This window comes from Cavia porcellus, unplaced genomic scaffold, assembly GCF_034190915.1.
Source record: "Cavia porcellus strain 051 isolate PalLab524CR breed Dunkin Hartley unplaced genomic scaffold, mCavPor4.1 scaffold_17, whole genome shotgun sequence".
NCBI classification, from domain to species: Eukaryota; Metazoa; Chordata; class Mammalia; order Rodentia; family Caviidae; genus Cavia; species Cavia porcellus.
The window spans coordinates 49,951,172-49,968,314 of NW_026947500.1; the positions used below are offsets into that span (position 1 = coordinate 49,951,172).

The window sequence follows — 17,143 nt, forward strand, 5'->3', positions numbered from 1 at the left end:
TAGCAAGGTGTCCTCTGGGCTCCTCTGTGAAGCCACAGACAATACATATCACACCATTGGTACTTTCCAAAGGCTGAATCACATTGTCCTTTTGTATTTATATAGATTGTCTTTGTCCACACATGGATAGGCTCTATTTCTGGAATTTGGCAGTGTTGCTGCAACAAGCGCAGGAGATGTCTTTGGACACAGATTTCACTTCCTTCCATGCATACAAAGTGACCAGATGTTTGCTTTTCACAGCAAATACCAGCAGTGTAGGTCAACCTCCTCCTCCACCGGCTCACCAGAGTGTACCTCTGAGCCAGCGCAGTGTTCAGTGCCACCAACTATGGACCAAGCAGTACCAGGTCTCAGGTACAGAGCTTTTAAATAGGGTTGTCCTAAAGCAATTATCAAGATAGACAGGTCGAGTGAAGGAAAGTGGGGCAAACATGTCTCAATGAACGAAGCAGAGAAAAATTATCAAATAGGAACCGTAGACAGCAGAAGCAGATTCATTGTTTTTTTCCTCCCATTAAAAAGGGTTGGTGTTCAGCGCCTCCGTGGAATCACTTTTGCTCTCTCTTTTCCAGGATCCCTGTCTGCTAAGGGACGGTTTCCAGCTCTGCAATGTCATGAACCAACCCTGAAGGTCATACTTAATCACAGTCTCATAGTATGCACTCAAACCAGTGCATTGCTCCTTTGGGTTAAAATCAAAATCATTATTTGAAATCGTGTACTAAAGCAAGCTCAGACACTAGGCATCGCTGCCTTTAGGTCTTCAAGATCAAACTCTAACCAGTGAAGAAATATCTTTAGGAGTAAGATTGCTCTGGCCATGGTGTCTGTAGGATTCTTCCACTCTCTATTCTGAAAAGCATGCTGCCTTCCTATGGCATGCATGTTCCTGAATCTTCATTTGCTTTTCTGTCAGTGGTCTGAGAACCTATTTCTGCTACCTCTAAAGGGTTATTGTGAGGAAAAAGTGGTGGAAATATGGTTTTATCATAGAACAGCTATTTTGAAGAAAACAAGTCATCATGATAGCTAGTGCTGATTTACTATCATCTTCTTTTGAAGCCCCACCAAACTATGGCTCTTCTGTCTCCATGGGTTTTATCATGATGTATCTTGCTGGATTTTATTATATGTGATAGAATAAACAAAAATTGTTATAGGCAAGGAGATAATATAGAAACCATTGTTCATTTTCTGTTAGCTGGTTCTAAATATTCTACAATACTTTCATCCACTTGAATGGTTTTACACTGATTTGATATGTTTGATGCTATAGTATATGAAGTTATATTCAAATATTTCAAGGCAAAAGACACTATGGTAGCTACTATTAAGTCGGGTTATTTGGTGGTGAAGCACTAGGTTGCTGAAAGAGTCAGGCTTTGACCTGCATAGTAATGTTGTTATGTCCTCTTTTATCTCAATCTCTCACATATTCATTAAAATTTTTTTAGTTATTTTTTATGATTTTTTTAACTAAGGGGAAATTTTTGAAAAATTAGCAGGATATATTATAGTAACTTTTTTGATTTCCTATTAACTTGATTTGAAGTCCTGTAATATTCCCACTATCTTGTTTTGATTGATGAGACTCTGTTCCATTCTGTATGATAGTATCAAGTTTGAGGGTATAGGCAACTATTTTGAAGGCAAGAAGATTCACTATGATGCCCATTCTGGTTTGACTATTATCGTCTTTTGAAGTCCTGTCATGTTTACAGGGTTTAGGTTTTATTGGTCTTGTTCTCTACTGTTTTGTTCAACTTTATAATACCTAATGAGATAGACAATTCTTTTTAAAGAAGCAAGAGGCATTATGCTAACCATTGTTGATAACCTTATACTCTGTTTTTACATCATGTGCCATATCTATCTTTGGTTTTGACTGATAGCTTTGTTTTGCCACATTTGGCTTTATTCTCCAAAAAATATGTAATAAGAACTAAGGAGTAATAAAACCCAAATTGTGTAAATTTTGTTATAAATAAGAGAGGGAAAAAAGTGCTCCAAAGGATAAAACTGAAAGTGTGCTTAGGGGTGTTAAATAGATGACCATATTAATGTTTTTGGTTGGATCACTGAACACAACTGTTTGTAGTCTCACTGTTTGAATGTCCACTTTGTATGCTTTGATCCTTTGACTTGAGCAACTATCTCTAAGATGATAATGTGTAATCTATTAACTGGTGATTTCTAACTGTTTTTTTTTTGTTTTGTTTTGTTTTGTTTTGTAGTTCTGTATTACATGTACCCTTACACTGTTTTGTTTTTTCTCTTTTTCCTCTTAAATAAAAAAAAAGAATTAACACTACATAATGCTCTGTTTCAGGAGTGCAAAACAGAAACACAATTTCATTCTCCTTCTGTTGCCCAGCAGAGAGATGCAGGGTGAGATGACCTGAATCAGGAACCCCCAAGATGAACAGAGCCCCAGAGTTATATCCTCAAGATCAGAGAGGAAAGATTCCTGGAGGATAATGTATGGAAAATGGAGAAAGGTGGAGCAAAGGTCTAATGCTGACATTCCGTGTAATAGTTTTGTATCTGGTATGGTATAATTTTCTTGCACAGTAGAGAAGCAAAAAGTAAAAAGAAGAAAAGAACAGGTTTATTGAGGACATGGAAAGGAGCACACAACCCTTGGTGGTTGGTCTGTCTCCTTTGACTCGATACAGAGAAGCAGAGGGTTATGTGACCTTTGATCTGATGTGGCACATGGGGTGGATATCGATGATGTATGAGGAAATGATTGGAATTTTCTTTGCACTTAAACAGGGAGGGGAGTAGAAATGAGGGCTGAAGAAGAAGCAGCAAATGGTAAGCGTTCCCTCTTTGGCTTTCCACCATGTTGGACTACCGCCATAGTTGTACAGTAATTTATCCTTGGCCAAAACCCTTTCATGGTATTAATTGTACCCCACTGCTGAGCTAACTCTTTTTCAGGGAGAAACCTTTTTATCATCCTTATCTATTCCTCTAACTCTATACACAATGTCAAGAAAAAAATTCAAATGACCTGCAATTCTATCACGCATTCAGAGACCTTTGTATTTTAAAGAGCTCGTTAGTCATGCAGACGCATACACACACATGCACACACACACGCACACATATATATGCAATATATACAAGTATTTACACATGTATGTTTATATCTTATTTATACTGCAAAAATTAAATCATTTGTGTTTGTTTTATCGACCTATATCTTTACTTAACATTTTCTCTACATAAGATTTTCTTTTTTTTTTCATTTTATTTAAAGAGAAACAAACAAAACAGAAAAAGGGTACAAGTAATACAGAATTTCAAAAAAATAAACAGTAATAAATCACTAGTTAATAGATCACATATTATCATCTTAGAAATAGTTGTAAAGTTACAAAATTAAAGCATACAAAGTAAACATTCAAGCAGTGAGATTGCAAACAGTTCTGTTCAATGATCCAACAAAAACTTAGTAATATGGTTATCTATTTTACAGACTTAAATATACATGCAGTTATATCCTTTAGAGCACTTTCCTCTTCTTTTTTACAATAACAATTACACATTTTGGGTTTTATTACTCCCACAGTTCTTACTACTTTGTTTTGAAGAGAGTAAAACCAAATGTGACAAAACAAAACAGAGTCAGTCAAATGAAAAGGATGGACATAATTCATAATTTTAAAAAATATATATAAGGTGATCAATAATGTTTACCATAATGCCTCTTGCTATCTTAAAAAGAATTGCCTATATCATCAGTTATAATAAAATTGAACAAAACAGTAAAGAACAAAACCAATAAAACCAAAACATTGCAGACATTACAGGTCTTCAAAAGCAGATAATAGTCAACCAGAATGGGCATCATAATGAATCTTGTTGTCTTTACAGTTGTTGCCTATACTTTTGAACTTGGTACTATCAAGCAAAATAGAATAGAGGAAAATCAGTCAAAACAAGATGGCGAGAGAAATACAGGATTTCAAATCAAGTTAATAGGAAATCAAAGTGGGTTACTATAATATATCCTGCTATTTTTATTTATTTTTCCCTTAATTAAAAGGATAAAAATAAAAAAGTAAATAATAAAAAAGGATATTGAGATGAAAGAGGTCATAACAACAAAACATTGCAGGTCAGACCATAACCATTTAAGCAAAATAGTGTTTCACCACAAGATAATCCCGACCTAAAAGTAGTTACCATAGTGACACTTTCCTTGAAATCTTTGAGTATAACTTCCTATACTGTAGCACCATACATATCAAGATAATGTAAAACATTTCAAGGGAATGATAGTATTACTGGGTATTTAGAATCAACTAACAGAAAATGAACAATGGTTTCTGTATAATCTCCTTGTCTATAAATGTTTTGTTTATATTATCACATATAATAAAATCTAATAAGATACAACATGTTAAGACTCATGGAGACAGAAGAATGAAAGCTTGATGGGACTTAAAAACAAGATGATATTAAATCAGCACTAGCTATTATGATGTCTTGTTTTCTCCAAAATAGCTCTTCTTACCACCTGACCTTCTCTGCCTCATTTCTGTTGAGTTCTTTTCTGTCATTAGTTGTCAGTTTGTCTTCTTCATTTTGCTTTCTGCTCCATTTGTTGTGGCCTCTCTGCCACTGTTTCTGGAATCTTGGTATTTTTCTTTTTTAGATTATCTTGCAGTATTCTCTGTAGGGTTGAACTGGTGGTTGCAAATTCCCCTAGTTCCTCTTTATCCTGGAAGCACCTTGTTTTTCCATCAATTTCTAGGGACAGTTGTGCAGGATATATCAATCTTGGCTGGAGGTTATTATCTTTCAAAGCTTGAATTATTTCCCCCCACGCTCTTCGTGATTTGATGGTTTATGCCAAGAAGTCTCTTCAGCATGTATTGTCAGTACTTCCATCAAGAATCTGATCACTGTAGTTGAATGGGTTTTTTTTTCTCTGTTCTCCATTCTTTTCTAGATGTATATTTTTATGTGAAAATAATGCAGTTTGAGGCATGATGGCTTTGAAGTATAACTGGAAATCAGGTATTAAATGGTACTTCAAGCCTTGCTCTATCCACTTAGGGTTACTTTGCTATTCTGCCTTTTGTGTTTCTAAGTGAATTCTGAGATTTTTTTCTAGCCCTAAGAAGAACTTGGAACTGTGATAGGGATTGCACTGAAGCTGAGAAAAGCTTTTAGCACTGTGGTCAATTTAACAATATTCATTTTATCAGTCTGTGAGCATGGACGGTCTTTCAGTCTATTGGTGTCTGCTTCAGTTTTTCATTGTTCACTGCAGTTTTAGCTCAGCATTGTATATAACAAAAGTCAGGACTCTTAAAAGAGTAGGACAATGAGAACTGGGATCATGGTGTGGATGTGTTTCAGACTGGGTAGATACGCCTTGAATACTAAAGCCTCTGACCCTGAAAAAATGACCCTTTTAACAGTAGAAAACAAAAGTCTTCCTTATCTGGACCAGAGCAATTAAGAGATCAGAATTTGCATATCCAAAACAGTTATGCTCGCTGGTGTGGTATGATATGGCTGGTGTGTGCCATGGCTTGCCTACCATTCAGTGTTGTGCGTCTCAGAGTGGGAACTAAGTATCAAAAAATGTATAGACCTGGCACAGGATGGAAGCATCGGTAATTAGTTTACAGGAAAAAAAAAAAAACAACACACACACACACACACAAGCTGATCCCTAGAGCACTTGAAGTATAGGTGAGAGAGAGCTAAATAAATCCTCAATATTCATTTTTTTAATTGACTTTAAACATTACTGTCTTTGGAGGTCACACAGCTGATCAGTTGATTACTAGTCATCTACCAATTTTCCTGTGTGGCATCTGAGGGGGTGAAAACTGTCCTGTGAAAGCTGCATTTCACTCTCCTCTCCTGCAGAATTGGCTTTTCCTTTGTCTTCCTTTGCTCTCTGATGGGACAGTTGCCTTTCTGCCATCTTCCCTTGCCGTGGAGAGCATTTGCATTGTGCTGTCTTCCTATGTTTTCTGATGTTAGACACCTTTGCCATTCTAAAGATCGGCAGCAGAGAAGCCCTGCAGTGGGGAAAAGAGAAATAAATGAATTATAAGACTTCACAATGCTTTTTTTTTTCTTGTCTTTTTTGGTACCAGTGATTGAACTCACAACTGCCTGCTTGCAAGGCAGGTGCTTATGCCACTGAGCTAAATCCCCAGCCCCTTCACAACGCTTTTGAACAGGTAACTTCTCTTTACACATTTGCAATCTAAAGTGCGTGGTGACCTCCAGTAGGAGCAGCCTGTCATCAGAAACGCACACCACCTGAAATTTGTAACTATTCCAGGACCAACCCCCCCTTCATATGCCACCTTTAAAATCCCTACAATTCCTGGTGCCTGCAACCCCTAAGCAAGATGGCTCTTTGTTGAACAAGAGGCTCATATTCTGCCTTACTGGCATGTTGTCGAAAAGCTCTGTCTTCCCCAGTCTCTATATCTCTTGAAATTTTGGTAGCAGTGAGGCTGAACCTTTCACAGTTGTGGTGCATTGGCTTGGAAAAATCAGAATGCATAGTAAGTCAGGTGAAGCTTCCATAGATGCCATGGGAGATGTTGAGGAAGTGGCTCAGAAGCTCAGAGATGTGGAGATGCTTCAGATGCTTTGTTATAAAAGACCAAAAAAGTTATCCAATGACTGTGTTCACCGAGAAGACCCAATCAAAGTTACTAACTATACTAATGCAATTAAAAATACTACTCAGAGACACACCACCTATGGAGAAGCTCAATAACATAAGCTGCTTGAAGGATCTCAGCTTCCTACAGTCAGTAGTAATGGTAGACTCCAGAAAACTTGAGTTGTGAAATAAAAACCACCACAAAAGCGTGAAGGCTACAGCAGAGTTCTTTCCTCCTCTTCCTAATTCAGCAACTTCACCACCGAAGATACATCTTGGTTTCAGAAGATGTTGAAGGATGCTAGAAGTTCAGTCCTCATTGGCTGAACTGGGGGCACTTTACCACACACGAGATCAGGTAATAAAGTCTCTGAAACACATGTACACCTAGTAGTTTAGGAAAAGTTATTTTTTTCTATTCTTGCTGAAAAAGAGAGAAAAATTTACATTCAAGTCAACTGAACAATTTTCATTTGCTATTTTGTCTCAAGGCTAGGTTAACCCTCTTACCATTCATTATGATATAGCCTGCAGAAAATAGCCAGTTAGGCATACCTTGTAACTCTAGACACATCCCTTGCAGAAAGACAACAGGAAGCAGGTGCTGAAGCAGTTGCTAAGTTACAGGGGAACTTGGTGAAAGGTGTGTGAAGGAAAGAGAAGCTGTATTAATATGTGTCAGGACTTTGACACTTGGGAAGGTTTTACAGGTAAGCTGCAAAAACTTACCTTGTCAAGATTTTTTTGATGTCTAAGTGCCTTGGGGCTTCTTTCCAACAGCATGGACACTCCTACAGGAAGTACATTTTATTCATTACATATATTTCTCCCACTTTAAATATGGGACCTGTGCTTTTAATTGATCTATATCTTTTTTTGATAACCTAGGTTTTATAGACTTTATAGAGCCGCTGTTATATAAATTAGGTCTCTCTAGGTTCACTCCTGAGTGCCTTTTTCATGTTTCACATTTACCACAGAACACTTTACAAAAAGAAGCTTTTTTTCTTTTTTCCAATAATAGGTACTTCTGTTATTTTTGTTTTATTTTACATTCTACAGAATGCTGATACATATGTATTCTTCATGTATTGTCATTTATGAATCTGTGGTCTGAATTTCTAAAGGAGGAATTTTGGAATGAAACTTTGGGACTGAGGGTGGATTAATAGAGGTTAGATAAAGTATACCAAGGCACAATCAGGTAAAAGAATAATCTTTGGTTGCAAACATAGCAGGTGACCAACATTCACAAAACCATATTTTACGGAGATCAAAATGAGAAGAGTATGTACATGTACCAAATACTTCCAGTGTAATCATTGCATGCCACAACATATACTAAAAATCATAATAAATAATAAAACTGTAATGATAAAATAGAGGGAGAAATCTACAGATGATGCAGAGAGGACAGTAGGGAGAGGAAAGTGAGAACAACGAATCAAGATACGTTAAGTATCTGCATCTACTCCTTAAAATGAATACAAACATTGAGCAGTGAGCATGTTCCACATACACAAAAAAATAAAGCCAGTTGAAGGCTCCAAACAAAACGAAAAGACGAGGAAAGGGAAAAGTTTAGCACCACTATGCATGCTTTTATGCATTGTTCAAAATATCACATTAAATACCACTACCATGTACAAATAATATACAATATTACATAATTATGCAAACCATATAAATGTGCTACTGTAAATGGAAATTATCCCATTGCTAATAGAAATAGAGCCATTCATGTGACCAGTGGAAAATGAATGTGCATATAAATAAAAATCTTGTCATGGTTAAAATATATGAAGGTATGGTCTCTGATGAAAGGTGCAGCACTGGCACTTTAATTTTACCTCATTGACTTGACCAATATGAGGCTAGATGTTCTTTCCAGGTAGTTTTGGGAATTAGCATCCCCGTCAGTGTCAATGTCTGGTCATTTATTTACATTTGCCTGTGAATTTGCGGCTGTTCTTACAGACAGGGGAGAGCATCTCATTGTTGGCACATGAACGGAAATATTTCTTACACCATGTTAGTTTACTGTTAAAATTTCTTGTACTGCTTTGTTCTTTCTACATAATTGACTATTTCCAAGTCAGGTTAAAAAAAATTTTTCAGACACTCGAATGTGCAAATATTCACATACATTTGCTTCCAGTATAATTTCCTGTTTACCTTTTTAATCCATCTCTATCTTAGTTTGAAACACACATATGTCACAGAGAACAAGACAGAGGCAGACAGTCTTTAAGTAGTTCTCTATTTCCCAGTTATTCTGTGAACAGGCAGCACCAGAACTTACATTCAATCTTTCACTCAGACTCTCTTTACTGTGCATTGCCCCATCAGTGGTCACACACAAACAGATATTACCTCACCCACCTATTAGAAAGCGCTTCCTCTCCACGTTTCTCTTGAATGCCTCTTTCACCTCCTTGTTCCTCAAGCTGTAGATGAGAGGATTCAACCCAGGGATGACCATGGTATAGAACACAGAAATAACTTTATTGATACTCAGAGATGAGCCTGAGCTAGGTCGGACATAGGTGAAGAAAAGTGTCCCGTACATTATTGAGACTGTAGCCAGGTGAGAAGAACATGTGGAGAAGACTTTCCACCTGCCATGGGCAGTCTGGATCTTCAGGACGACCACTGTGATGCACACATAGGATACCACGATGATCCCACCACTGAGCACTCCTATAGCTCCAGCCAAGACAAAAAGCACCAAATTATTGATCCCAGTGTCAACACATGCTAGAGAAAGCAATGGGGAAATATCACAGAAAAAGTGATTGATTGTGTTTGGACCACAGAAGGGTAAGGAAAACGTCAATACTGTATGGGTCATGATGTTTATAAGAGCTATGGCATAGGATCCTATCACCAGCTGCACACAGACCCGCGGGGACATGATGAGTGTATACTGCAGGGGCTTACACACTGCTGTGTACCGATCATAGGCCATGGCAGCCAGGAGAAAACACTCCATTGCCACAAAGAGACCAAGGAACCACAACTGTGCAGCACAGCCCACAAAAGAGATGCTCTTCTTCTCTGCAAAGATATGGCACAGGGTCTTCGGGGTGACGGAAGAAGAAGAGCAAATGTCTACAAAGGACAAGTGGCTAAGGAAAAAGTACATAGGACTGTGGAGTCTGGGATCGAGCCATATGAGAGTGATCATCCCCAAATTACTGCCCAGCGTGATGAGATAAACAGAGAGAAGCAGAAAGAAAATGACGATCTTCTGATGGAGGTGACCTGCGAGGCCCAGGAAGACAAACTCCGCCACTGCTGTCCAGTTCTTTCCTTCCATCAGGGTTGCTGGGACTCTGTCACAAAAATGAAGAGAACTATTTCATTACAAAACACAACTAGTATTCAAACCCAGGACAAATTGTTTAATCACTTCTATAAAAGACAGTTTTAAAATCTTATTGAGCTGATAGTTTAGATAAGATCCCTACTTAGTAGATCTGTTTTATTTTTGAGGAAGTTAGCATTGATCTTTGGGTCTGAATGAGTTCTCCAATTATGTGACCTAAAACTCTTTCTTGTTATAAGATTGTTTTAACAGGGAATCACCATTCATGACTCATCTTACAGTATGAATGGAAAATGAAAACCACTTGAGAATATATTTGGAGGGGCAAACAATAAGGCTATGAATACATGTATCCTCATAGTGGACAAGGAAAAGCTAAGCAAGGGGAAGTGAAGTATCTAAATATCATAGTGTTCCTAAGACACAATGTTCAGAGATAGGCTGGCTGCTCCCCTTTATAAAGGGAGGTGGAAATGATCAAGTGCACACTGGAAAAAGTTTCTCGCTCTTAATAGTAGAGCAAATAAATGATACACATTAATGTTCATAAAGAAATGCACTCTGAGAGAACCAGATTCACTGTATGGTAAGTGTGAAGTAAAATGGGCAACCAGAAATGGATTATAGAATGAGAAGATTGAGTAGAAAAGAAGGAAAGTCACCATTTCCCCCACAGCATAATTGAAGTAAAAGAATATGAAACAAGGAACGGGCATGAGATGCCTGCCTTAAAGCTCAGGCAGGAGCCTTTGATGAAAATTAGGCAGAAAATTAAATATTGATTGAGCTAAAATAACAAAACTATTTTACAAGATGTCAGATTTTATAGAAACAATACTTAATACATTTACTTTGAATTAATAATCATAACACATAGGAAATGTCAAATGTATACTATATAACACAATAAAAATCCTCAAGAAAACATTTTTAGGTGATTCATTAGTCCAATAGGAAAGATAAAATTTTTCATTAAAATGACTAAAAGATGATTTTGTAAGATAATTAATATGAAAATATCTGGCTTGCACAATATAATCAATGAACAGCCTTTGGAAATAAAAGCAATGCCAATTCAAGATATATAATAATCATTTTAGAAGCTAGGTCTATAATATTTTCAAACAAGACATAATAATTCCATCATCTATATTTTTCCATATATTATCCTTATAATGATTGCTTGCTTAATGTTGTATGGAGTAAATTGTCAACAATCACAGAGGCAATACATTCTCCTGTTTTATTATGGACATTATATCATGTCAGAAATATTTTGCTTATATTCACACAAACATTGCTGCATATATGTTTGGAGATAAATAAGATGCTGCAGACTAGTTTTATATTTTGTCCAATAACTATCTGTTTGTTTATTTAATGGAAATTACATTGGGTCTTTTCTAAAGTGAAAAGGATGAATGCTATGCCTGTCCAACACCTAACATTTTTCAATTTTATAACTCTTAAAGGGTAGCATCTCTCTTTTCAAAGAATTATTTCTCTTTTTATAGACAAAACTTACATATAGATATATATTTCTCAAGTATGAGAAGTTTTGAAATACATATACATTGCAAAATGGGAAACTTAAACTTACTTGAAATACTTTTTGAAGTGAAAAAACTTAAAAATGTCAGTAGTCAAGACTACGGTACATTGATATTATCTATCATTTAGATTACACAACACACAATTCATTTCATAAAAAAATCTTTCATACTAGTTGGTTACTCTAAAGAAAACATAAATAATCCTTGCACTGACGTCTGCTGTTCTAGAGATCCAGAGCTGTGGGTTCCCAGCCCCAAATTTTAAAGTCTCTACCATATTTCTAAATGTTCACATGGCCCAAAGTACAGCATACTCACTTCTTGAAAGATATCCTGTTTATTGTCCTTGATTTCATGAAAGCAAATCATCAATGTCTAGAAGTAAGGATGGAACCATCAGCTCTCTGCATGGTGGTGGCCTGTCCAGTGCACATGGGTGAGGAAGACAAAGCCCAGTCTTGAGGGACCTGGGTACAAAGGTGCCATGCTTGAATTGCAGATTGATTTACACAAGGGGCAGAATAATGGATGCTTTGTTTAGGGATTTCAACAATGTAGAGCCAGGGCCCCAAAGAACTGAATCCTCAGGGGTTTCCACCTGAAGGGACAAAATTTAAATCATCCTAATTATTTAGAAACCAACTGTCAATTTCTCTATTTTATCTCAAAAATAAGATTTCTGGAGTAGTAACTTGTTTGTATTAGTTAAAATCTATTCGATGGACAGCCAGCACTAGCTGAAACAAAAGAGAATGACCGTGAATTCTGGAAATGTGTCAGTAGGCATAAATCCCAGTTCCACAGTTGACTGATGCTCAAATTTCACCATCTTTTAAGACTAGCTTTAGCTCATTGCCTTAATCTCTAAAATAAATAATGATTACTGGCTCACTTTGATGTTACCAAGTTTTATTGAAGGTATTATTTCAATATTCAAAGTGTTTAATAAAGTATTTATTTAAAGCATTTATAAGAGCGTTCAACACAGAATAGTTTCTACTAACATTTATCAACACTCGGGCTCTTGACCATAGTGGGAGAGATAATCCATACACAGAAATATCAAAGAGCAGTGCCAGCTAGTAGTCCAACTAGGTAAAACTAAAAACTAGTAGTTGAGTTCTGAAGAAAGCCAGAGTAGATGACAAATTTTCTCAAGTAGAAATGTTAAGAAAGGTGAGTGAAATTTTAAAAAATAATAATGTTAAGAGCAAAATTATTCCAAGAAGTACTAATAAGATGAGCCAGAAAGTTGGAAGAGAAGCAACAACATCATTCCAATGGGGGAGTCACATAAGAGAGAAGAAATCCTGGAGCTGAATAATGTAGGCTCAGCCATCTCAGCTGTGAGCTTCATCATTTAGCCCATCAAGAAGAGCTGATGTGACATTCTATCAACTCCCACATTTCACCAGTAGCTCATTTATAACTCCTTAAGTATGTATCTCAGGAAATGAGAAGCCTCATTGCAGTCATATTAACATCAGACTAAATAGATGATAAAGAAATTTACCAAGACAAAGAATATAAGTGCATGATGAAAGTAAGGTCCAATTATCAAAAACAACGTAGCATTCTCAAAATTTAGGAACCTAAAAGAAGATCTGCAAAAGAGACAAAACAAAGACTACATATCTCCAAAGATTAATGAGAGTAGAACATTTAATACTATTCTCTAAATAATGACAAAGCACAAGAAGACAAAGTGTGAGTGAATTTACAGGAGACGAAGACAACTTTATGAACAATAAAGTGGTATTTACAGAATACCCTGACTGACAACACTCACACTGCAGAGAAAATGTCAAATGGGTGCAATGTGCACGCTCATTCTGTTCATGCAAAATACATAAAAGGACACACACCAGGAGTAAAGCTCAGGAATATAAGTAAAGTACAAAAATGTTCAGAGATCCTGGTTCTTTTCAATGAAGGCTTTGACAGCTCCTTTCAGTTCTCAGGCTCTTTTTTGTTGGTAACAGTTTAATTACATTTTCAGTTTCAGCAACTAATATTCCACTATTCAAAATGTTTATATGTTCTTCATTCAGCTGTAGGAATTAACTTTCTAGGACTCTGTGCATTTCCTCTGCATTTTCCAACCTATGTGAGGAAAGATTATCAGAGTAGGTGTTTATAATCTTTTGAATGTCCACATCACATGTAGTAATTTCACTCCTTTCCTTCCTAATTGTAGGAGTTTGCATTCTTTGTTTTCTTTTATTGATAAAGATGGCTATAGATTTATCAATTTTGTTTATTCTTTCAAAAAACTATTTATTCTTTCAAAGAAACTATTACAAATTGTGCTGCTATAAACAAGGTTGCACATATATCACTGTGGTATGATGTTTTCAGTTCTTCTGGGAAAATTCCTAGAAGTGGAATAGTGGGAACAAATGGGACTTCCGATCCCAGGCTTTGAGAAATCTCTAGACTGACCTCCTCAGTGGTTGCACCACTCTACACTCCCACCAATATTGCAGGAGAGTCCCTTTTTCCCCACAGCCTCTCCAGCATTTGTTGTTGGTTTTCTAGATCCTGGCCATTCTTTCTGGAGTGAGATGGAATCTCAGTGTGGTTTTAATTTGCATTTATCTAATGAATAATGATGATGAACACTTTTTCATGTACTTATTTACCATTTGTATTTCTTCCTTTGAGAATTGTGTATTCATGTCAGATGCCCATTTTTTGGAATGGATCTTTGAATTTTGGGGGTCTGATTTTTTTTAATTCTTGATGTTTTAGAATGAAGTCTTTTGTCTGAGGGAGAGTTCACTAAGATTTTTCCCAGTTTGTGGGTGTTCATTTCACTATGCTGGAGATTTCTTTTGACATCAGAAACTTTTCAATAAGAGGTGATTCCTGTTATTGTTTCTGGGAAGTATTTCCCCTGCGGTTTGAGTCCTGTTCATGAATTCACAACCTACCCCATGTCTTCAAGGTTTTTACCCAATTTGTCTTCCAATAGAATTAGTGTTTATGTTTTAATATTCAAATCTTTGATCCATTTAGATTTTAATTTAGTACATGGTGATAGGGGTGATAGGCATGGGTCTAGTTTTGGTTTTCGGCATCTGGAGAGCCAGTTTTCCAACACCATGTATTGAAGAGACTGTCCTTCTTTCAGTGAACATGTTTGGCCCCTTTATCAAAGATAATGTGATTGAGTATGTTTGTAGTTGTGGTTGTATCTTCTCATCTATTGCATGGATCTTCAGCTGTGGACTAAAGTACCATGTTGATTTTACTACAGTTGCTTTCTAATATAACTTCAAGTCAGGGATTGTGATGCCTCCTGCCTTGCATTTGTTGCTTAGATGTGTCTTTGATATTCTAGGTCTCTTCTCACTCCAGATGAATTTTAGGAGTAATTTCTCTAGATCTATGAAGGATATTGGTGATATTTTTATTGGGATTGCATTGAGTCTGTATAACAGTTTTGGAAGAATGGCCCTTCTCACAATATTTATTCTTCCAATCCATGATCAAGGGATGTCTTTTCCACTTTCTGAGATCCACTTCAATTTCTTTTGTCAGTGTATTATAATTTTCCCTGTATAGGTCTTTCACTTCTTTCATAAGAGTAATTCCTAAGTATTTCTTTTTTTTTTTTTTTTGGTTGTTAGTGTGAAGGGTGTGGTTTCTCTTAATTTCTGTCAGTGATATTGTTGTTAGTGTATAGGAATGCTATTGATTTTTGAGTTTAAATTTTGTATCCTGCTACATTGCTGAATTTATTTATTATATCTAAGAGTCTTTCAATGGAGTTTTGGGGGTCTTCTATATAGAGTATAATGTCATCTACAAATAATGATAATTTAACTTCTTCTTTCCCTATCTTTATCCCTTTTATTTGTCTCACTTGTGAATTGCTCTGGCTAGTATTTCCAGTACTATATTAAATCAGAGCAATGATAAGGGAAATCCTTGTCTTGTGCCTGATTTTAAAATAAATGTCCTCAATATTTGGCCATTTAATATGGTACTGGCTGTTGGTTTGTTGTAGATAGTATTTATTATATTCTGGTAAATACCATCTATTCCAATTTTCTGTAAGATTCTTATCATAAATGAATGTTGGACCTTATCAAAAGCTTTTTCTACATCTATAGAGATAATCATGTGATCCTAATTTTGGTTTTATTGATATGGTGGATTACATTTATTGACTTATGTATGTTGAACCATCCCTGCATGCCCGGGAGGAATCCCACTTGGTTGTGGTATATAATCTTGTTGATGATTTGCTGTATCCTATTGGCCAATATTTAATGAGGATTTTTGCGTCTGTGTTCATTAGGGAGATTGGTCTGTAGTTCTCTTTTTTAGTTGGATCTTTCTCAGGTTTTGGCACTACAGAAATATTTGCTTCTAGGAAGGATTGCTTCCCTTTCAATTTCATGAAAGAGTTTGAGGAGTGTCGCCATTAAGTCTTCTTTGTACTTCTTGTAGAATTCTGCAGTGAATCTGTCAGGGCCGGGGCTCTTCTTTGTACTAAGGACTTCATTATATTTTCAATTTCACTAATAGAAATTGGGTTATTCAGCAGTTTTACATCTTCTTGACCTAGCTTTGGTACTTCATATGTTTCTAGGAATCTGTCTATTTCTTCTGTGTTATCAAACCCATGAGAGAAGACGTTTTTGAATTAGGTGTTGGTGATGTTCTGCATTTCTACTGAGTCTGTAGTGATTTTGCCTTTTTCATTCCTTATTGCATGAATTTGAGTAGTTTCTTCCCTTTTTTAAATAAGGTTGTTAGGGGATTATCAATTATATTTATTCTTTCAAAGAACCAACTCTTTGATTCATTGACTCTTTGGAGTGTTTTCTGAGTCTCTATTGCATTAATTTCTGCTTGGATTTTTGGCTTTGGGCTTGACTTGCTCTTCTTTTTCTAGATATCTGAGGTGTAACATCAGGTAATTTATTGGTATTCATTTTTTTTCCTGATATGGGAACTCTGCAATAAATTTTCCTCTGAGCCCAGCTTTCATTGTATCCACATATTCCAATAAGTTATGTTTGTAAAGAAATTATACAATACCTGAAGCAAACGAAAATACAAACACAACTTATTGGAATCTGTGGGATACAATGAAAGCTGGGCTCAGAGGAAAATTTATTGCAGAGTTCCCATATCAGGAAAAAATATTGTTTAATTTCTTCTTTAATTTCTCATATGACCCACTGATTACTCAAAGTGTATTATTCAGTTTCCATGTGTTTATGGGATTTTTGCAGTATCTTTTATTATTAATTTTTAATTTCATAGCGCTATGATCCGATAGCATGTAAGGGATGATTTCAACTCTTTTGCACTTATTTAAATATGTTCTGTGAATTAATATATGGTCTATTTTAGAGAATGACCCAAGTACTGCTGAGTATTCTGATGTCATTGGATGGAACACTCTGTAGATGTCTATCAAGTACATTTGTTCACATGTGTGATTCAGTTCTATTATTTCTTTGCTGATTTTCTGTTGATTCATCTGTCCCTTGGTGTCAGTGGTGTGTTAAGGCCACCTGTTATATGATTTCTCTTAATACTTGTTTTATACAGCTGCATGCCCTGGAATTTGGTGCATATATATTTACG

At 36.1% G+C, this 17,143-nt stretch overlaps 1 protein-coding gene across 1 annotated transcript; it reads right to left on the reverse strand.

Annotated features, from left to right (window-relative positions):
• Window positions 1-9,029: 9,029 nt before the first annotated feature.
• On the reverse strand, window positions 9,030-9,974 carry LOC100722320 (olfactory receptor 5G3-like). Its single transcript, XM_003464337.1, has one exon. The coding sequence runs from the start codon at window positions 9,972-9,974 to the stop codon at window positions 9,030-9,032; it is 945 nt and encodes a 314-aa protein (XP_003464385.1).
• Window positions 9,975-17,143: the final 7,169 nt, after the last annotated feature.

Excerpts from the sequence above, each read along its gene's own strand:
- LOC100722320 (XM_003464337.1), bottom strand. The coding sequence starts at position 9,974 with ATGGAAGGAAAGAACTGGACAGCAGTGGCGGAGTTTGTCTTCCTGGGC.